The sequence below is a fragment of the Gobio gobio genome (assembly GCF_949357685.1).
Source record: "Gobio gobio genome assembly, chromosome: 4".
NCBI classification, from domain to species: Eukaryota; Metazoa; Chordata; class Actinopteri; order Cypriniformes; family Gobionidae; genus Gobio; species Gobio gobio.
Window position 1 is genome coordinate 22,212,532 of NC_137100.1, and position 22,338 is coordinate 22,234,869.

The 22,338-nt window shown below is 37.5% G+C and overlaps 1 protein-coding gene across 1 annotated transcript in view; it reads right to left on the reverse strand.

The window, feature by feature from the left end:
* pappab (pregnancy-associated plasma protein A, pappalysin 1b) overlaps positions 1-22,338 on the reverse strand; it is a gene marked incomplete at both ends in the record, with an annotated part of 129,655 nt that overhangs the window by 37,878 nt on the left and 69,439 nt on the right. The window contains 8 exons of the mRNA XM_079816087.1: positions 1,219-1,334; positions 2,646-2,793; positions 3,190-3,382; positions 9,736-9,939; positions 10,136-10,323; positions 19,847-20,015; positions 20,956-21,169; positions 21,295-21,430. Of these exons, the coding sequence (XP_079672213.1) occupies positions 1,219-1,334; positions 2,646-2,793; positions 3,190-3,382; positions 9,736-9,939; positions 10,136-10,323; positions 19,847-20,015; positions 20,956-21,169; positions 21,295-21,430 (1,368 nt within the window). The remainder of the gene's footprint in view (positions 1-1,218; positions 1,335-2,645; positions 2,794-3,189; positions 3,383-9,735; positions 9,940-10,135; positions 10,324-19,846; positions 20,016-20,955; positions 21,170-21,294; positions 21,431-22,338) is intronic.

Below are 22,338 nucleotides of genomic sequence, written 5' to 3' on the forward strand. Positions count from 1 at the left end.
CTCTGATGTGCGACTCTGACTCTAAACCTCATTTAGAGGTTTAGATAAATGAGTTTGAGTGATTAATTATCAGTATCTAACCTGACGAAAAGATATGTATTCAATGTTATCCACATATTATTTCATCTGCAACAGTATTGTGAACTTTTGTAATGATACGTTTAGACATTTTTAAACTTTTAAAAGAATCATTATATTAAAATGGCAAACACATGAGTCGCCGCATGAAAGACCCACAACTGGCAGATCAATGTGCTACAACATTTCTCTACGAAATGGTAGGAAATTTTATTAAATTGATTGTGGATGATTTTAACTGTGACATGAAGATTGACAGGGCACTTTAAATGGTGAGAGGATGCATGTAACTAAGCAACAGAGCTGTCCGTTAAAGATGATGAAGTAGTATGTCCCAAAGCTTGCCTACTCTTCTGCTACACACTCAAAAGTATGTACTTTTTCTTAACAAAAAGAGTACATACTTTTAGGGCATAGTATAAGTAGGCGAATTGGGATGCAGCAATGGTGATTTCTGGATTTGGTACTCGGTTAAGAATGTCTTTGTGTGTTCACCGTGAAAATACTCTGAGTTGACTGAACTTACTCCCGAGTCCAGCCATGTTTTTGGAACCGATAACCAATAAAGTAAAAAAGATTTGGGTTAATCAACTGAGAGTTCAGGGTTTATATCATAAGTTAGCCCTGCTTTCTGGAATACCCCCTTGCATTCTAATGCAGAGGGGAAAGGGCAAATGTCACCTCTGTAAATGAGCATGTGTGTGTGGTCCAGTCTATTTCAGTTAGGTAAACATAATGATGCATTGGGTTTTATAACAGCATGGAGCAATTTATCATGCCCATTTTTGTTGTTAATGATCAATCTGAGCATTAATCTCAAAGCTTTAAGTAACAACTGCCGACTATGCTGGGGTGTTTACATCTTAAGGTGTTTATGTAGATTATTTCTGAGAAGTTACGCTATAATTGTGCATTAAACCACACTGCATAGTGTTAAATAAAGTTACTGAATTAGAGACATGTTTGAAGGTTCAGCTTGTATTATGACCAGGTCTTAAACATTCACCAAACATATTTAGTGTAACGTTCATCAAAAATATGGCAGAGTTTGGAATCTGAGATAAAACTAAGAAGACAAAACATTTATAATAGTTAAGTAAAGCGAGCCCACCCAAAATCTTACAACGTCTGTGCTCTCACCTTAACTTTGGGTGGGTTCCACCAGTGGTCTTTCATCACAGCTTCGACGCTCATGTTGCTGGGCAAGAGGACCACACTGCTACTAGCATCTCTGCAGGCCACTTCACACTCCTTTCCTGTTGGGCATCACAAACAAAGATGTGTTATTCATCAAAACAAACCTTCAATTTCTTCAAATGTCTTTCCCATTTTATTCAGGCACACCCCCCTAACTTTGGGGTCTTTGATCAAAAATACAGTAAAAACGAATATTGTGAAATATTACAATTTTAAACAATTGTCTTCCATTTCAATATATTTATAAAATATTAATATAATATAATCCATTTATTTACAGTATGTTTTTTTATTACTTAAGTCTTCAGTGTCACAAGATCCTTCAGAAGTCATTCTAATAGGCTGATTTGGTGCTCAATAACATTTCTTATTGTTATTGATGCTGAAAACAATTCAAACAGTGATACATTTTACATAGAGATGCATAGAAATCTTTTGTAACATTACAAATGTCTTTACTCTCACTTTTGATCATTTTAATGCATCCTTGCTGAATAAATGTATTAATTTAATTAAAAAATATTTTGAACAGTGCAGTAGCTCGCTACAAACATGCACACAGTTTAAATAAAATGCTCAAATTCTCTAAAAAACCCAAGACAGTAGTTGACCTGAATGATAAAATTGACTAAATGAGAATTCAGTTTATGTTCATGGTTATTATACTGCCCCAAAAAGGCTGTTTTACATTAACTACATATTTGCATACTACATACAACTTATGACCACAAAACCAGTCACAAGTTGCACAGGTATATTTCTGGCAAAAGCCCCATTGTATGGGTCAAAATTATCGATTTTCCTTTTATGCCAAAAATCATTAGGATATTAAGTAAAGATCATGTTTCATGAAGATATTTAGTAAATTTCCAACTGTAAATATATAAACAATTTATTATTAGTAGTAATATGCATTGCTAAGGGCTTCATTTGGACAACTTTAAAGGCTATTTTATCAATATTTAGATTTATTTACACTTTAGGTTCTAGATTTTCAAATAGTTGTATCTCGGCCAAATATTGCCCTATCATAACAAACCATACATTCAATGGAAAGCTTATTTATTCAGCTTTGTATGAATCTCATTTTCAAAAAATTGACCCTTATGACTGGTTTTGTGGTCCAGGGTCACATTTAGACAAAGTTAAGTTATTACCAAAATGAACTTTCCAAGACTTTGTGACAGATGGGTTTAGCTATAGCATTTTCTGATTCAGAGACAACAGAGTGTGAAAATTCATATGAAATCAATTTAAAAATATGTTGTTGTAGTTACAGTGGCCCTTTGTGGCAATTTTGAGAATGCAGTGCATATGTATGTGCAATGTATGTTTTGTGCTCAAGAAGTGAAAAGCAGAAAGGCAGAGACCTATGCCGTGTCCATCCTTGCAGCTGAGATGGATATTTGGGCTGAGATTCTGCGGGAGGGAACACTGGCCTGTCTGGTTGGGGCAGAGACGGAAGGAGCCGGTCCAGTTCCCGTCCTTTCTGCATCGGATTACATTGGTAGAAGGACCCTAAAGCAAAGACCAACCTTTCTATTAATCATCATAAAGGAAGCTCACTAACCATCACAACAAACATATGTGGTTTAATGAAAGGGTGGAGGCCAAGGATAGGCATGACCTTTACAGTTCTATTGGTCCAAGTATTAGAAGCTGTGAAAACTGACGAATGAAACAAAGCACATGTAAGATCTGTCAGTCTACAAGTCATGCTGCTGATGAACAGCCAGAGGGACGACACAGAAATATTGTAATGCTTAAAAGTGATTGAGGTGCACATGATGAATGGAAAGCGCCGCAGACTGTAATGGGAGGTGATGGACTGAGACGTTGATGGAAGAAAAGAGAAAACGAGGAGAAGAGAGAGAGAACACGACAGACCTGCTTGCAGCGGCTGTGCTGTCTCACCGTGTGGTTAGCCCTGTTGCAGTCGATCCAGCAGTCGCTGTTGAACTGAAAGCCGTTTGTGCACTTGTAGGTACCGTGGAAAATGGGAGGAGGTGGCTCACATGTGACTGCCACACACTCACCCGACTGCCAGGTTCCATCCTCCGTACACTGCCGCTTAAACGCACGTCTGTGGTATGTCACAGGCACTGACCTGCGACACATTCATTAACACAAAGATGAATAGATTCAGCAGAATTCTGTGGCATATTTTTTTAAAACATAAAAGCTGGAATACACTACATGACATTTGCCCAGATCTGCAGTCTGGAGGAGTCAACACTAGTTGCTGAAAGTCATAGTCAGTCTGTAAATTTTGGCCACATGTTTCTGCAAGAGTTTGTTGTGTTCGGAAGACTTGAAAGTCTGATAGTGTGTGACAGTGTTATTTTAGGATCACTGAGATACTCGAGTTTTTATTAATATTTTGAATGTATCTTCTGTTTTCATGTTAATTTTAGTAGTAGGTATTTATCATTTTTATTAGTTGTTAGTAGTTTTTCTATGTAACTATTAACCTAGTGTTTGAAGCCTAGTGTTTTAAAATCTTAAAATCTGTTTTTAAAAGTCGTAGCACAGGGTTCCTCAAATCTTGCCCAGGATGCCAACTCTGATCAAACACACCTCAGCAAGCTAATCGAGGTCTTCAGGATTACTATTAAATCACTTTTAGGTAAGTTTGATCAGGGTTTGAGCCAGGGCCGTGCAGAGAGTTCTTCAGGGGCAGGGGCTCAAATGTAAAAAAGGGGCAATAATATATAATATATAATATATATATATATATATATATATATATATATATATATATATATATATATATATATATATATATATATATATATATATATATATATATATATATATACACACTTATACTCATCAAGCCTGCATTTATTTAATCAAAAATACAGAAAAAACAGTATCCTAATATTGTGAAATATTATTACATTATGTTCTTTTTAACTTTTTATTAATCAAAGAATCTTGAAAAGAGTATCACAGTTTCCATCATTGACATTACATCCTCATATTAGAATGATTTCTGAATGATCATGTGACACTGAAGAGTGGAGTAATGAGGCTGAAAATCCAGCTGTGATCACAGGAATAAATTATATTTTAAATTATTTTAAAATAGAAAACCATTATTTTAGTAATATTTCACAATATTGCTGTTTTTTTATCAAATAAATGCAGGCTTGATGAACATAAGAGACTTATAATGCTGCATAATATTCAAAAATGGTAAGTTAATATAATAAAGTAATTTGACGTAACCATGTCTTTGATTAACTTCACATAATAGGCATGTAGATGCCGGTGGCACTTGGGTTTTGTTAACTTTGATAGTTTGGTGAAATAGTAAACGGTGTATCAATATACATAAATACAAGTGAATTTAGCACTACTTACCATTAATGCGACGTTTGCTGCTGTGGTTTTGTGCAGGGATTTGTTTGTTGTCAGTTAAAATCCATTTAGTTAGTGATGCAATTTAAAAAATGACACAAACCGCAGGAAATCGTTCCACAAACGTTAGTTCGTCTGTCCATGTAATTTTCAACCGATTTATGAATAAGAACAGAAAATTACCGCTCCACTTTACATCGCCCAATGGAATTTGAACGTGCTTTGCCAGATCACGATTGGTTGATGTATATGACAAACGGGCATTGGTGAATTGTGTAATACTTATATAATATATAGATTTGTAATTAAATCAACACATTAGCTCTGATTATGGATGAAAAAAAAAATATTGGTTTACTTTTTTCCCGTAAGGACACACACTCTCTGAAACGACCATATTTGGCTCGAGAGCCGTTTCCGAACAGTGGAAAATCAGCAGTCAATCAAAACGCACGCAACCCATAGCAACGCGTTATGGCAACGCCTCAACAGAAATTGTCCGACTTTTGAGCCGTCCGTTACTATTGTATACATTGTCATGTTATTATAATCACATTTATTTAGTTTTATTGACAACGATATTATCATTGATATTTGTCTGAGAGGGGCACTTTTGATTCATTTTGAAAAAGGGCAGGGGCTCGAGCACCCAAAGCCCCCCCCCCTGCACGTGCCTGGTTTGAGCTAAACTCTGCAGGGCAGTGGCCCTCCAGGACCGGATCTGAGAAACCCTGTCATAGTGAACCCAGCCTTAAAACAGCTTTTAATAATTGACTGCTCTCACAATAAAAGGTTCATGGACCACCCACAGTCTGTTCATTGAATGTCTGATGAATACTGCACATACAACTGGCAAGCACTTAGACAAGCAAATGACAAGCTCTAATCAAATTGGGAGCCTTTCCACTAGTGGAAGTCAGGGTCCGCAGGATTTTATCAGTCTGTCCAGAAATATATTGTTTTGTTTGACCAAGTAAATCTATCCACCCATCTTCCAAGCATCTTGTCCTATATATATATATATATATATATATATATATATATATATATATATATATATATATATATATATATATATATATACACTTATACTCATCAAGCCTGCATTTATGTTGTGGTCAGAATTATTGGCACCCCTGGTAATTATGATCAAAGATGGCTGTAATCTGCATTGTTTATCCTTTTGATCTTTCATGAAAAAAAATTACCAAAAAAATCACACAAATCTAACCTTTCATTGAAGTAAAATAATTGAAAGGGGGTAGGGGGGTGGGGGTTACATTATGAAATAAATATTTTTCTCCAAAACATGTTGGCCACAATTATTGGCACCCGTAGATGTTTTTTATGAGTAAAACATCTCTGAAGTATATTCCTATTAATATTTACATTTTTTTAGCACACCAGGGCGAGTAGGAACATCAAATTGTCCAGCTATGACTTATCCCAGGAGAATAAATATGAGGAAACACAAAGGACAAATTCCCCTAATCATCCATCACAATGAGTATAACCAAAGAATATAGTTCTGATGTGCAGCAAAAGATTGTTGAGCTTCACAAAATAGAAAATGGGTGTAAGAAAATAGCTATAGCATTGAAAATCTCCATTTCCACAATCAGGGCAGTAATTTAGAAATTACAATCAACTAAAGATGTCACGAATCTGCCTGGAAGAGGACATGTGTCTATATTGTCTTAATGCCTGGTGAGGAGGAGAGTTTGAGTGGCCAAAGACTCTCCAAAGATCACAGATGGAGAATTGCAGAGATTAGCTGAGTCTTGGGGTTAGAAACTCTAAAATTGGCATTTTGAGTTGTCAGACACGACTGGAACTTCAAATAGGACCGGCTTCTATGGTCAGATGCAACAAAAAAAAAGTGTTTTTTGGCAGCAAACCAACCAGATGGATTTGGTGCAAACAGGGAAAAAAAGAACCCCATGCCCACGGTTAAATATAACGCTGGATCTTTAATGTTGTGAGCCTTTTTTTTTTGCAGGAGGTCCAGGACATCTTGTTCAGATACATGGCATCATGGATTCTAGCAAATATCAACAGATAAAAAACCATAACCTGATGGCTTCTGCTAGAAATTATTTTTACAGCCATCTTTGATCATATTTACCAGGGGTGCCAATAATTCTGACAACTGTACAGACGCAGGCCATAAATATCCAAAGTAAAATACATAATGGATATTGCCACCCATTCCCACCCAGAGTATAATTTTTCTCAAGACCCACCAAAATATTTAAGATTAGAAAACAATTTACATTACTGTAAGCTTAATCTTAATCAAAAGTTTGATATGACAGAAATTGAGTAACCCTTTCACACGTAAGTTTAAAATATTCTGGCTGACCCCCCAGAGTGAGTATTTCAAAGCGACCGTTATTTAGAATGTATCACTTTATTGTTTCCATGGTGACGCATCATTGCTTGTCACATGACGCACCACAGTCACAATAGACCCTTTTCACAGACTGTGATGACGCGTTTTAACGGTCATCAATATCGTAAATCAAAGTTTTTTGTATTTTCATTTAAAAAATATATATGTACATTTATAACACTAATACCTTGTATTATATTACTTTTGCATCAAATAACAAAAAACAAGTTATCATTGCTGTGAGGGTGTTTCTAATACAGCGTGACACAAAAAATATATTTAATGTATAATCTCATTCACCGCTATAGAAGTTAACCCAACTATGACGACTTCCGTTCTGAGAAACCCGGAAATGTGAAAAGGGTCTATAGAGACTGATGATCTGCTTTTATTTGATTTTTCCTTTTTATTAAAAATTTTCACAAATTTGTTACCTATATCATGAAAAATCTGATATTCCGATTGTCAAATATGGGCAAGTGGATGTGTTTTTTTGTTTAAACACCTTTATAACGATCACGTTAGTTGAGATATGCACGATGGGCACCACCAATTTCAGTTTGTGCCTCAGTTCAGAGAATCGGATCTATTAGATTTACAACACGTGAAATCATCCACTTCTCCCGACATACATGAAAGTAAGTGGCCGGTGAACTGGGAGAAGAATAGAGAAAACTTTAAAGTTACTTACACAATGTGTATCTGATATGAATAAAACTTGTCTAATTATAATAGAAAGGATTATTATTGCTGCTTCCATAGACATCAGTGTGTATTTTACAAACTCTAAATGCATGGTTTTGCTGGTACTTATGTATATCTAAATGTCTGAAACCTAAAATAAACATTATATGGTTGAAAACACTGAATAGTTGTTGTATATGACGGGCGCTGAGTGCGTCTGCCTCTGGTTCAGCGCCAGCCAATGCACAAACGCACATTTGAATTTAGCAGTTGATCACGTGATGCACTGAACGTTTTAATCACACCGGTGTGATCGTACACTCCAGGGACCAGCCAAGACTGATCACACCAGTGTGATCGTACGTGCGAAAGGGTTAATAAAAAATATGATTTTTTTTTATAGTATAAATTTCATAATTTGAAATATGTCCATAAAAACTTGAAACACATTGCGGTGTTCAGCACAGAAAACGCCCTTGTGCTTGTTTCACATGTGTACATGTGAAATTTACAGACCGTTTCCTTATGTGTTGGTAGGTAGCCAAATGCACATAAAGGAACGAAAACAACACACTCTTTATATGTTTCTGAAAGACAACAGCGATGAGTTGAACAGATGACAGAGATGAATGAACAGACCTGAAACGGCCTTTCGTGACATTTGGAATCTCTGGCGTAATGCAATCTCATGCAGAATACATCACAGTGATTGGAGGGAACGAGTTTCTTCTCTTGATAATGCGGACCAGCCGCTTAATAATGAGTATCTCTGAGACCCTCACCATTATTACAAGTCGCGTGTGTGCCCTTTAAAACACACAGTGCATATTTATATAATTAAATTGTGCATTTGTGATTTAAAAATCGTACTAAGCAATATTATTCTAATTCTATTCTAATACTATTTCTATTCAATGTTGGTATATCGTGCAGCCCTAGACTAAACTGTTTGTGCTCGTGTCACTCACTGAAAAGCAAATCTACTGCAGCCAGGTGACTTTGCGCGGCCCACCTTTTCCCACTCTGCGTCCCACAGTTTGAAAAACCCTGGTATATTGCTCTCTTTTCTGAATTAAATATTCTGTACTTATTACTTTTGAATGGACAGAAATTCTCACCATAACACATTTCCACTTATTTTTCTGAGTTAAATGGCACGTAAAAAACAAACTAACAGTGGTTGGTTTATTTAAATGTCGATAACACAATCACTTCCTTTCTAAATGGGTTGTTTTTGGCCAGAATAATCTGAATTTGACATTTAAAGTGCACCAGATTTATGACTATAGTCTAATGTCTGGCTACACGTGGCTATGTGAGTAATTGACCAACAGGGTAAATGACTACAAATTTATACAAGCTTTCAAACAAATGATACAGCCCTGAGTATTCAATTGCCACAACATGATTAACTTAATCCGCAATGCAAATGAAGTTAATGGTAACACTTTACAATAAGGTTCTATTTTTTTTAACATTAGTTAACTACATTGGTAACACTTTATTTTAGGGTTCAATTCTCGCTATTAACTAGTTGCTTATTAGCATGCATATTACTAGGATATTGGCTGTTTCTTAGTACTTATAAAGCACATAACAATGCCTTAGTCTGCATACCTTATCTTCTACACCCCTTAATCTTAACCAATACCTAAATCAAACACTACAAAACTTTGTAAATTAGGAGTTTATTGAGGCAAAAGTCATAGTTAACAAGGAATACGTGTTCCCCATACTAAAGTGTTACCACTACATTAGTTAACAAAGAAAAAGTAATCTTCTAATGTTAATGTTTATTTTAATAATTACTAATACATGATTAAAATTAAAAGTTGTATCTGTTAATATTATTTAATGGACTTGAACTAACAATAATAACTAATGTTAACAACGATTAATAAATACGGTAATTGTTAATGTGAGTGTATGTATTAACTCGAATGGGACCTTATTGAAAATGTTACCATGTTAATTAATGTAAGTCGTAATTATATGTGCAAGTTTTTTTAGTGGTCTCTTACCTTTTGGGCTTGTCTATGTGGGGCACATGGTAGCCAGGCTTGCACTTGTACTTGCAAAAAGACCCAACTTTGAGGCCTGTGGCATTGCAGCGTTTGGTCTGCAGGACAGCGTTGGGTACAGGAGGAGGGACCGGACAGCGCAGCTCACACAGAGCTTCGGGGAAAGACCACATGCCATCCTCCATACACGTCAGCACGTTATTACTGCCTGCGGAGACAAAAGGACAAAGGTACAGAACAAGTTGACTTGTGCAGATCCAAAGTGAACCTACTTCAATTTGATGTCATTTACAACACTGTTATTTATTTTTTGAGTTGGTGTCAAAACCACATTTGCCATTTTACACAGCTGACCTCTCAATCCCTAGGGCCTTTTGATTTAGGATCTGTCAAGGTCTACCCACCCACAAGCTGGGCAGGCTCCCGGCACTGAAAAGTGCACTTCTTGCCGTAGGTGGTACCCTCAGAGAACTCAAAGACAGCCGGGTGCACATGGTACTTGTCAGGCCGCCCGCAGTCCACAGGTTCACAGGTCACCTGCTTGTTCCATTTCCCATCCGCACAGGTGAGGGTCACCGTGGATTCAGACTGTTTAGAGGAAAAATAATAAAGGCAAGAGTTTAGACATGGGAAAAGAACATTTCGTTTTCTCTCGGTTAATTCACTGCAACCGCAACAATCCATCAGACCAGACCATATCAAATAATACACATCTGTTTCAATAACACTTTACAAACTATATAGAGACAAAAAAATACAGCTAAATTAAATATATTTATGTATCTCTTGGTAAAAGGAAGCAGTGGGAAGCTAACAGTCTGAGTTGGTGATAATAAATAGCTCGAGTACAGCAAATAAAGCTGTCAGAGCTGAAGGCAGAGTGAGTCAGAGGTCATTTCTGCTGTTTTACTAAGTCATGTCAGACCTGTGTGATGTCTGCAAATACATCTGTGCTAGCAAAGCCACGAATCTCGCACATCCAGGACCCACATAAGAACAAAACAATTAAACTGACGGTGCCGCGTTCTGTTTCAGAAAATCACAGCCATGACATAACGTTATTTTATTTATTAATGTTTCATTAGTGATTTCAAATGGATTTTCTGTCGGAAAATACTGAACATCAACACCAAGTGCATGACTGATGAATCAGATCCTCGTTTTCGCATGAGAGTAAAGTTACAAATCGTCATGAATTCATGATTGTTCATACACGTACAGTAAACTACTATAATCTTTGTGCTGAACGCTAACATTTATAACATACCAGCTAGTGTTTTTAAGGTAATGTTATTAGTGGTAGTAGTAGTATTTCCCGCTCCTGTTCATCCACTAGCAATTACTTGATTTATTACAAACAGCATAAATACATTTATTCCAGCATGGGAAATGAACCGGCCATTCTGCAAAGAGAGTACGACTTTCCACTAACCAAAATAGACATCGTATATTTCAAAAGGTTCATGAAAACAAGCTAACAAATTAGCAAGTGCAAGTCCTTACTCTCCTTTTCTCTTTAGGAGCAATATCACTTTATCTCCTCTCAAATGCAGTCCAACAATGACGACTAGTTTATTTGGACTATTTGGTTATTCTTCTCTCTTGAGTAACATGAGGGGACATTTACTGACCTATTATTGACTCAACACATATATCACTGCTTTTATTAACACAAAACCGTTACTGTGCCTGCAAACAACCAACGAATCAAACTTTACTGTTTACAAAGCAAGAATAACAGTCGTGAATTTGTCACTAGGAGTAAAACACTATTCTTCTATTAGCTCCTCAATGAATCTTCAAAAGTGTGAACTACGCAGAAAGGTTTATGCTTTTACTGCACAACAGATGATGTAAGACTTTTCTCAGCCAAAAATATTATTGTCATCTAACGTGGATTATAGGATTGTTGTACTTTTTGTGTGTGCTATTAAGCATTAATGGAAAAAAGTGATGTTTAACATAAACCATACCCTGCAGATTGGACACAGACTGTAGGTGGGCATAGAGTCCAGACTGTTTCAGTGAAACACAAAGTAAAACATGCACTTTTCCACAGAGTTCTCCTTTTGTTTATGACAAGTGATGAAAGCTGGTTGGTAAAAAAAAAAAAGTCAGCTATGTTTATTGAAACAATTTCTGTGAAGCCAAACAGTTTTTGCTGGCAAGGCACAGATTATTGTGGCTAATGTTCTTTAACTTGCATCCACAAAACAAAACATCAAGATGTATGAACAGCGTTTTTGTTAATGCTTTACTGTGACCCAGGCCACTTTTCTTCTCTCGTCTCCTTTCTCTTTATTTGAAATTGCAGATTTAAATGGGCTGGAATGTGGTGAGCTTATCTAATGTTCTGTACCCTCTCAGGAAATGTACCAGCACCTAAAACTGAGCAAAGCAGCGGGAAGCATTTGAAATGCAATCCAGACACAGTTACAAAACACTTTTTGCCCCCTTCTTTCCCTCTTCCTTTTCTTGTGCTGAAGCTCTTATTGAAAACAGCTCACCATGGAAGTGTGAGTCTTGAATATTTGAGGTGAATATGTGACAAACAATACAAAACAACAAGGGAAAAAACCCCAAAAGATCAAAAACGAAACTAAAGTAAGCACAACAATAAAACTAAGCAAATCCAAAACAAAACAAACAAAAACTAAATTAAACTAAGCAATGCAAAAGTTAAACTAAGCTAAACACAAAGAAAGCAGAGTAAAACAAAATAAAATACATATAAAAGAAAAAGTAAACTAAATTAAAATAAACTAAGCTAAGCAAAAGCTAAAATTAGACTAAGTAAAAAACAGAACAAAAACAAAACAAAATGAAGCAAAATATAAAAGTAAAACAAAAACAGGCAAAACAAACAAAACAAAATGAAGCAAAAGCTAAAAAGTTAGTAAGCAAAAAACTAAGCAAAATAAAAAACAAACAAAAAACGAAAAAGAAAAGTAAACCGAGTATACAAGGACGAAACTAAATGAAGTGAAGCAAAAGCTAAAAGCAAATCAAACTAAATAAAGAATAACAGAACAACTGTTTATTAAAAAAAAGGTGTTATTTCACTTCTTCATGTGTGGGCAGCAGTGTAATAAAATATATATTTTTGACCTCATATCACTGGCTTAATAAAATCCCAAACAGAACAGCAGTCACAATCTACTCAACATCTCCCCCTAGGGTCAGAGAGGCTGCCGTCTATGTCATAACAATGCCAAAGAGCGTGTTAGTGCTCATACCTGCCTTCTTTATAAAACTTGTGAGAGGCTACAGAAGTACATAAAAGTGTCATCTAATTTTCCCAGCCCAGACATCTCTGGCTCTCTCAAAGCCGTTGCAAAGCTCAGTGGCAGTTTAGACACAAGGTTTATTAGCCAACACTGGCTGCATTACAGGAGCAGTAAAAGAAATGACCACAGTCACAGGGGCTATGTGGGATGAAAAGGAAAACATAAACTGTTGTGGTTGAAGTGTAGAAACACACACATGCAGGGGGCTGTTTAAATGCCCACCTGTACGACACATAATCTGTGTCACATGCACAAAACACGCTGCTCCTGCTTGGAAGTTATATCACGACGGGTCGTTCTGGTGAACATAGGGGAAGGGGACTGCCGTCACATTGGGGGGTAGCAAGTTGCGGAGGGGGGTGTCTGCGTGCGGAGTTTCCTTCTTTTAAAACTTTACAGCTGCTGATTCCTCCTCCACTGAGTATTTAACTACCACTGACTACTGTGCCTAATTCAACACAGATGCCTCTGTTGGCTTTTCTTCTACACCCCAGCCCATCCTGTGTTTCTCCGCGTGCGTACACACACGAATGCATACTACACGTAAGCAAACACGCTCGATACACGTACACACAAACACGCAGAAGCGCTGAAAATAAAACAGGGGGTAAAGCAAACCTCAAACTCTCTGTTTCCCTTTGCACTGTTGAAATGTTGTTTGCCTAACAGTGATTTCAGGACATGCTCTGCTTTCAATAACACCTTGGCAAAAACAAGGGGCCAAAAGCCAGGAAGCTGCGGACACAAAGACATGACACTGTAGTGGTGGTTGTTGCTGTAGTTATCGGCTTCCAAAACTGTCCTCCGTTCATGATGGGTTGCGAGATCATAACCCTTGATGCTTGGCTTGGCTCACAACCTTATAAACACACATCTATCTCTGTCTGTAACCACTCCTAATGCTGTTTTTTTTTTTTTTTTTTTTATAGGACCATATTGGCACCCTCTCAATGATGTTACGGTAACAGGTTAATGATGAAATGGCTAATTTGTCTCTGACTAAAGCATTTAGGAACACACATTATGAGCTCCCTGGAGATGACTGATAAGCTGTAATGGCTGTGCTGGGATCAGCACTTTTGCTCTGTAAAGGTACGAGGGCTCCCTTGCACTGTTGTCATCATCTCTCCAGTTCACACGCAAGCCAGACATGGAAATTGATACAATTTCTTTTTAACCTTAAAGGAACACTCCACTTTCTTTGTAAATAGGCTCATTTTACAAGTCCCCTAGAGTTAAATAGTTGAGTTTTACCGTTTTTGAATCCATTCAGCCGATCTTTGTATCTGGCGGTAGCACTTTTAGCATAGCTTAGCATACATCATTGATTCTAAACAGTCCATTAGCATCTCATTCAAAAAATGACCAAAGACACGGTCAATATTTTTCCTATTTAAAACTTGACTCTTCTACAGTTACATCGTGTGCTAAGAGCAACGTAGCAACATAGCTAAGCTATGCTAAAAGTGCTGCCGCCAGATACAAAGATCGGCTGAATGGATTCAAAAACGGTAAAACTCAACTATTTAACTCTAGGGGACTTGTAAAATGAGCCTATTTTCAAAAAAAGTGGAGTGTCCCTTTAAGATGGTCACATTTTGTAGAGTAAACCCGGAAACTGTCATTTTCTAAATGCCCATTTACTATTATGTGTGTGTGTTCAGACATAATTTTATATGCACACCCACACAGTATGTCCAGATATTTTATTTATTTTTTTGCACTGAAAATATTCTCAAAAAAGCCAAAGCAAGATCAACTGTTACCCATCTATGACATCAGCACTCCTGGAACACTGCTCAGCCAATCACATTCGCGGACAATAACTAACTGATAGTATAAATAGAGATTATATCAACATCAGCACTTTTATTATTTTACTATACTGTACTGTACTATAACTATGAAGTATATATGTTTTACTAATAGTTTTTATTCAACATCATTCTGATGATTATTTTGAAGGTTGTGCCAAATTACTTTACGTCACTGTAATATCATGATATAGAAACTCAATCTAAACACTGTAAAAAAAAAAATCAGGACTCCAATTGAAAATTTTCTAGTGACTGATCACATCTAAATTTTTTAGTTGGCCAAATTGAATTTCTGTGAATTAAATTGCATCAATTCACAGAAATTCAATTTGGCCAACTGAAAAATTTAGATGTGATCGGTCACTAGAAAATTTTCAATTGGAGACCTGATTTTTTTTTACAGTGAATGGTAAAAGATCATACTCCTTAAAATATAGATTTTAGAATAAAGAATATATATTTGACTGAAAGAGACTGAATTGAGAATTACTGTAGAATTACTGAGAGATCATGTAAATATTCTAAACAATATTTTAATATTCTAAAAGAATAAATGTATTTATTATTATTGTTATAAATAATTCAACTTATGTGTTGTTATAGTATTTTTATTTTTAGTACTGCATGTTTGTCACGTATACAGGTCCATGAAGAAGATGAGGATTACATTAGAGAGTAAACAGCACAGTAACTTTATTAAACCAATCAACAAGAGAATAATCCAACATAATCCAAACCATAGGAGGCAACAAACAACACCAGACATAAAACTGTGGAAACGGAAGGACTAATACCGCCTTCACGTGCTATCGGAAATTTGATAATTCCCACTTCTGAAGTCGTGATTACGAGCTCATCGCATTCAAATTTTGAAATAATTTTGGCAATTTTTACCTAGGAAACACATATTTACGATAATTCTGATAGCACGTGAAGGGAGCATTAAATACACATGCTAACGAACTAAAAGGACAACAGGTGAGATCTAATTACTCACCTGAGAATCACCATAGCAACAAATGATGAGCAGAAACACAGGACAAAGGAAGCAGGTAAACATAGAGAAGCAAACTAAGAGTCATTGGAAACAAAACTTAAACCAAGACACATTGAAAACATGACATTTTTGGTACAATATTTGTTTTAGTGCAAAATATCTACACATTTTAATCTCTAAATGTATATATTTATATCTAATACAGACTAGATGTAAACTAGAATAAACAACCAAACTATACGAGCACTGCAGAAGGGAGAACTTCTCAGAGGGAGAAAAAGGCTCTTGCTTTATCAAAAGGGATGAGAATAGAAGAAGGGCACTTGCCACTTCAACTTAACCCCTATGGAAATTGCAGGGGAGCTTAAGCTCTACTTGTTCACCCTAAAGCCATAGGAGAGAGAGCAACTCTGTCCAAGTCGTCTCGTGGACCTGCTCAGAGACCAAAAAGCGAGAACTGAGCAAGTGCTGTAATAAAAGCAAGGAAGCCATAAGCCAACTAACTGCCTTACCTTGCCAAGCATAGGTCGAACGAAGTCATAAGCGATACCCATAGTAGGGGAGCGTAAAGTCCTAACTCAGGACCCAACCATTGTTGGGGAGGAACAGATGGAACTAGAATAATTACAATTCAGTTTATCCTGCTCTACCCTAAAGAATATTGTCAGAGCAGCACAACGACTCATAATGTTACCAACCCTTTGCAATAGTATACTATTAATAATGCTGCTCTACCAATCCTTACTCCAATTTAGGGAAGGAGGGGCATAAGAGAAATGCATAGCATTGTTTCCTCACTATTATAATGCCCAGGCTCTATGCCGCAGGGGAACCATGCCCCCCTTAAAGACCCCAGATAACTGGGCGAGAGCAGCTTATGCACTGCTTATGGTAAAGGCAATCTACCTAAAGAGCACCCTCCCAAAGGGAAGCGATTTCCCTCCTTAAAGCTCCATCTAATGGAGATGGATATAAACAAAGAAATCATGTAAGTTACCCTTCCTAGATCCATTCTTTCTGCTCTATTCTAAGGGGTAAGAATGGGAGCCTGCTAACTATCGTACATTCTACAACCTTACCACTGCTGCATTACAAGGGGGAGCCTAAAACAAACAAGAGTACAGCATTAAATAGTATGCCTAAAGCTCTATCACCTAGGCCCACAAAATCCAGAGAGGACCACAGGGGAGCTTATATTCTACTTTAAGACCACATCATGACCTGGGGATCATAGCTCAATACCACAGTGACATCAGTAAATGCACACTATCTAGGTCCAACATTGCTGGTGGCCTGATAACGGAGGGACAGAGATGAGTATCCTCCCAAAGAGGAGCGATATCCCTACTTAAGCTCCTATAATAATTGGAGAGGGAAATAAATGAAAAACCAAAGGATTCCAATGAGTTCATCTATGTAGTTCTGTTCATCCAATTCCATCCTGGCCAAATTTGCCCATTGGCCTCTGTCCATCATGGCCTCCTAATCATTCCCATATACTGATTGGCTTTATCACCTCAGCTCCACCAAATTAGCTGGTGTGTGGTGGGCGTTCTGGTGCAATATGGCTGCTGTCGCATCATCGAGGTGGATGCTGTACATTGGAGGAGGATGAGGAGATTCCCCCCTTCTATATGTAAATCACTTTGAGTACCCAGAAAATTTGTATTATTATTATAGTTTAAGTACCAAAATTACTAAAACGGAAATAAAAATAAATGAAAGCTAAAAAGACTTTATGGATGGGATTATGGGTGCATTTCAAAACAGATAAGTGATGGAGAAAGGAGTAGAATGTTATTAAATAAATCCGTTTTTTCCTTTTCATTTTACTGTGTAGTGCTGTAAATGTAGCTCTACTACAGTTCCTGTAACAGCCGTGGCCATCTTTATGAAAACTCGCCCCTCTTACCTTACATAACCGGACTAGACATTTCCCCAATGGCCCCTGAAGCCCCCAGCCCTGGACCCCAATGTGCACCGCTGTTAAATAAGCCGAGCCCTCCCAAAAGCAGAGAAAAACTGCCTGCTGCCTTTCCTTCCAAATGCGTAATAACTCACAGGCCAAGCTTCTCAGTCGACTGCGGCTGCTGGCAGAAACCCACCCAACATACAGTAGAGCCCAAGTGCTTACAAAGAACACACAGCACTTTCTCGTCTTTTCTTTTTTTTTTACGTTAGCATTTTCCCCTTTCTTTCTTCCCCTTGTTCTCCTTCTGTCAATATCACAAGAGAACAAGCGCTGGAAAACAGAACAGAGTTGCTTTTGAAAGGCCAGAGCTGCAAATGGCCCAAAACGTTCTTTGTGAATGGATGGGGTGAAGGACGGCTGGGGGCTTGTGGAGTTAGTACAGTGTGAAACACTTGGCCAGGTGGAGTGGGGTAAAGCTAATGCCACTACTGGCCTTTTGTGTGGAGGACCGAGGTCAACGGGTTGCAGTAATCGCTGCTCGTTGCTAAGCAAGGACGTACTGGGCCGGCAGATCTGCAGTGCCACTGATCCGTGGCTGTGCCTTAAACAAAGTCCTCTGGGATTGTGGTGGCGGTTGAGCATGGTGCTGCACTGTTTTGATGTCAAATAGACTCGAACAAATTGCATCCTGACCGACTACACTCTGACACTTTCTTCACACGTTCAAACAGCGGTGATCCAGAAAATGCAAGCTCAATTAACAGATGTGCAATGCGCACAAATGCAAGACACAAGCAGACCCTCATGAACAGGCCTTATGAGACTTGTGAATGGACACCAATGATTTGCTAGACATTTTTATGACATCAGAAGACAAAAATAGTTAACTAGTAGTAAACCGTTCTTCTGCATCTGGTCTGGCAAATTATACATTTTTGTGATCTCAGTCCTGTACCTGTACTCACCCCAATTAAACAGCTGAATTCAGTGGGTGAATTCAAACTGAATTGGTTAAATTGAACGTCTGTCACTCAATTAATCACACGTTCTGCCTGAAAACAAGGAAAATAATCAGTAAATGAGCTGAGAGTGTGTTTAACAAGGATTTGTTGACTGGTATTACAGTACACTAGTGTTCAAATGTTTAGGGTCACTAAGATTTTTTTAATAGAAATTAATACTTTTAATACTTTTAATACTTTTAAGAACACAATCACATTGATAAAAAGTAACAGTAAATATAATATTACAAAAAACATCTCTTTCAAATAAATGCTATTGTTTTGAAACCATTTATCAAGTGAAAAAAATGGTTTCACAGATAAATCATTAAAGAATCTTACCAACTCTAAACTTTTGTATGGCGGTGCATTTATTAGTTCTACTATTTCTAATAAAATGTTTAAAAACATATGTCAATGTTACAATTATTTTTAAATGTAATATTCAAAGAACCAAGAAACAAACCACTGATATGTAAGTACAAAAGGATGCAGCATATGCTGAAGGGAAAAAGGAGTGTGTTTCCATCGCTCACAGATGAGTGTTGAGGTTTCTGTTCAGTCAAACTGTTTTCCTAGCCTATTACAATAACATCATCAACAACAACAACAACAAAACTTCTAGTCAGAAGGGAGAGCGAGAGTGAGAGTAATGTTTATGAAAAACCTACTGCTTCTCTTTTATTTGAGCCACACGGACCATTCCAACAGTTCCAGGCAGGGAAAGACATAAAAACAACATCAAGCCAATAACAGAACCCACCGGCCTGAGCGCCAGCTATTGTGACCATTCACTTACCGTCTCACAGTTTGGTTAGCAAACCCTACGTGAGCCATAAATCTTTACTGCTACTTTCTCTGTATGTGGTCAGGGCATGAGTCAATGATTATTGTTTAATGTAATATAAACCGCTGTGTGTGCGAGTGTGGCTGTGTATGTTTGTGTTGTGTGCTTCTCTATGGAACCTGGTCAAAATACTTGGCAGAAAAAATAAAAGACATTTTATTGCAGGAAAAACAAAGAGAGTGAGCACACACTTACACACACCGTGTAACATCCACAACTATACAAAAAGGAATTGCTGAAACTGTATTACCTGTGTTTTGATGATATCATCATCCCGGTGTATTTTCAGCATATATCCTCGGTTGCAGGTGATGGTGCAGCGAGCTCCATTGAAGTATCCAGGACTATTACACTTCATCTCTGCATTACTGACCATCGGCTTCTGGCATTCAATGGCATCACACGAGTAATGAACGCAACTGAGGGATTACAGAAATTATCATGTATTATGAAGATATAAAGTTAAATGACCTTATCAATTCTACTGGGTAAAATGTCCTTTTACTTTTTTGCTTTTATTAAGATGCAGCCACATTTACCATTGTTCTGCAAGTTTACATGGCTGAAATCGCGGGTGCCAATTCAAAAGGAATCTACACAGTTGTTCAAGCTTGTCACGTGTGAACAACAGAAAGCAGCTTGGTTTGAAAATGACTTCATGTGCTAGCTGTGCTTCATACATTGCTATACTGTTGACAGCAGAAAATTGACCTTTTTGGCATGCAAAATTTCATCAATGTGACCGCACCTTCATGAAAGAAAAACAATTTTGATTACATAAACTACATTTAATTGTGATTACTAATAATAAAATAACATAAATAAAACTAAATAATAAGAAAAAAACTATTACTGCATTCATACCACTTCCACTGTTGCACAAATTTGTTATTTAACAAGAAAACACATTTTGCAATCTCTCATACCAAACAAATAATTTATATCACTATTAATGTGTTTAAATAAAGTTCTCACTAATGTGAATCATATTTTGAATGGGTGAAAAACAAAAAGCTTTGCTGATGACTGTCAGGATGTAGCGTGACAGAGAAAAAACTTTTTTTGTTTTTTGTTCAAAGTCATCCCTTTATTATTAATCCTTTTATTACCATCTTGTATGCATAATGTGCTTGAAAAGTGAAGAAAATAGATTTATTACCTAACATTGTGCAATAGAGGATTTAAAAAAAAAGTGTCATCAACATATCTTCAGAAACTGTCACTATTGCAATAGACATGTAATTTTATAATATCTGATCTTAGAGCACATCTAAGCGCTAGATAGATAAGCTGAGGACTGGCAAAACATTTATTCTCTATGCTGAAATGAGAGGGAACAAAGGTACATTATCTACTCACCTTTGGCCCATAGGGTTATAGATTTCATTGCTCTGGCAGCCGCTGATAGTGATGGGGTCAAAATATTGAAAGGAGCGCAGCCCAACACCTGAGATGGCCACCAGAGGAGAACCGAAGCTCACTATAATGGCTTTGGTCCGGTAGAAGGCCATGCTCAAGTCGTGACTCACAGGAATCACCATTGGATTGTTCCGGCAGCTCAGCCTCCAGTCCCCTACAACCATCCAGCCATCGCAAAATATACAGAACAAAATTTACCCTTCACTTTCATTTTCTAGAAACACACAGCTTGGAGTAAAAAGAATGCTAACATTTTATTGAGATAGGGATGAGACTGACCAAGGGGGTGGGTTTGCTCCTTAGTGTCCACCAGCTGAACAGTAATGTTGTGTTGTCTCTGGTCGATGTCAGCTGTTCCATCAGCGGCCAGATGGATAATGACCGCAGCAGCCACCATAGGATGGGAATAATAGGCCTTTTGAGAGATGAAAAATGCTCACTGACAGTCATCTTTATAACTTTATTGGTGATTGGGACATTACCAAGTAGCATTTGCTCCTGGATCATAAGCCTATTATTAACTCTGGTCTTAAGGCCTGTTCACACCAAGGATGATAACAATAGTGATAACAATAAATTTATAGTTTTAAGATTTTTTATAAATATAAAAGAATAACATGCTTACAGTCGTAACCTAAGAAGTTCCCTTTCAAGGGAATTCGTGCTGCGTCAGAAGTTACGACACTATGGGAATGTTAAATTCCTACTCCACTGTACTAGTTTTGTCTAGTGTGAATTCTGGTGAGCACAACCTAGGACATAAGCACCCGGGACCCCGGTGTGGAGTCTAAATCTAGGTCATAGAATCTCTCATGTGTGCCGAGAGGACCAGCCCGCTGCATCACAAACTTCTTGTAGTGATACCCCTGACAACAAGTCTTTGGCCATACTTCTAGTTGAATGAGCTGCGACTGCAAAAGGCGAAGGCTGTCCAAATGCCTCATAAGCAAAAACCAAATAGCCATGTAGGAAAAGTGACACCAACCAGTTTCTCCCAACTGGCAAAGGGGTGTGGTAAGCAGCTATTGTCACCACGCAGACCTTTAGAGTGGAGGGGGATAGCCCTGTGGAGAACCGATCCTGAAGGATCTCCAACACTGAACCAATTGGACAATTTACTGGGTCTAACTGGTGAAAACTCTCCACTTCAAGGTGTACAGTTTCCCCATGGAGGAAGTTCTAGAGTGAAGTATGGTCTTAACAACTTTAGTTGAAAAAACAGAGTTAAAGAGTTGGGGGCAAACCCACAGTTTCCACAATTCCGGTCAGGGGTATAGGATAGCCTGAGACAGAAGGTCCCTCCTGAAGAGATTCTCCCATGGA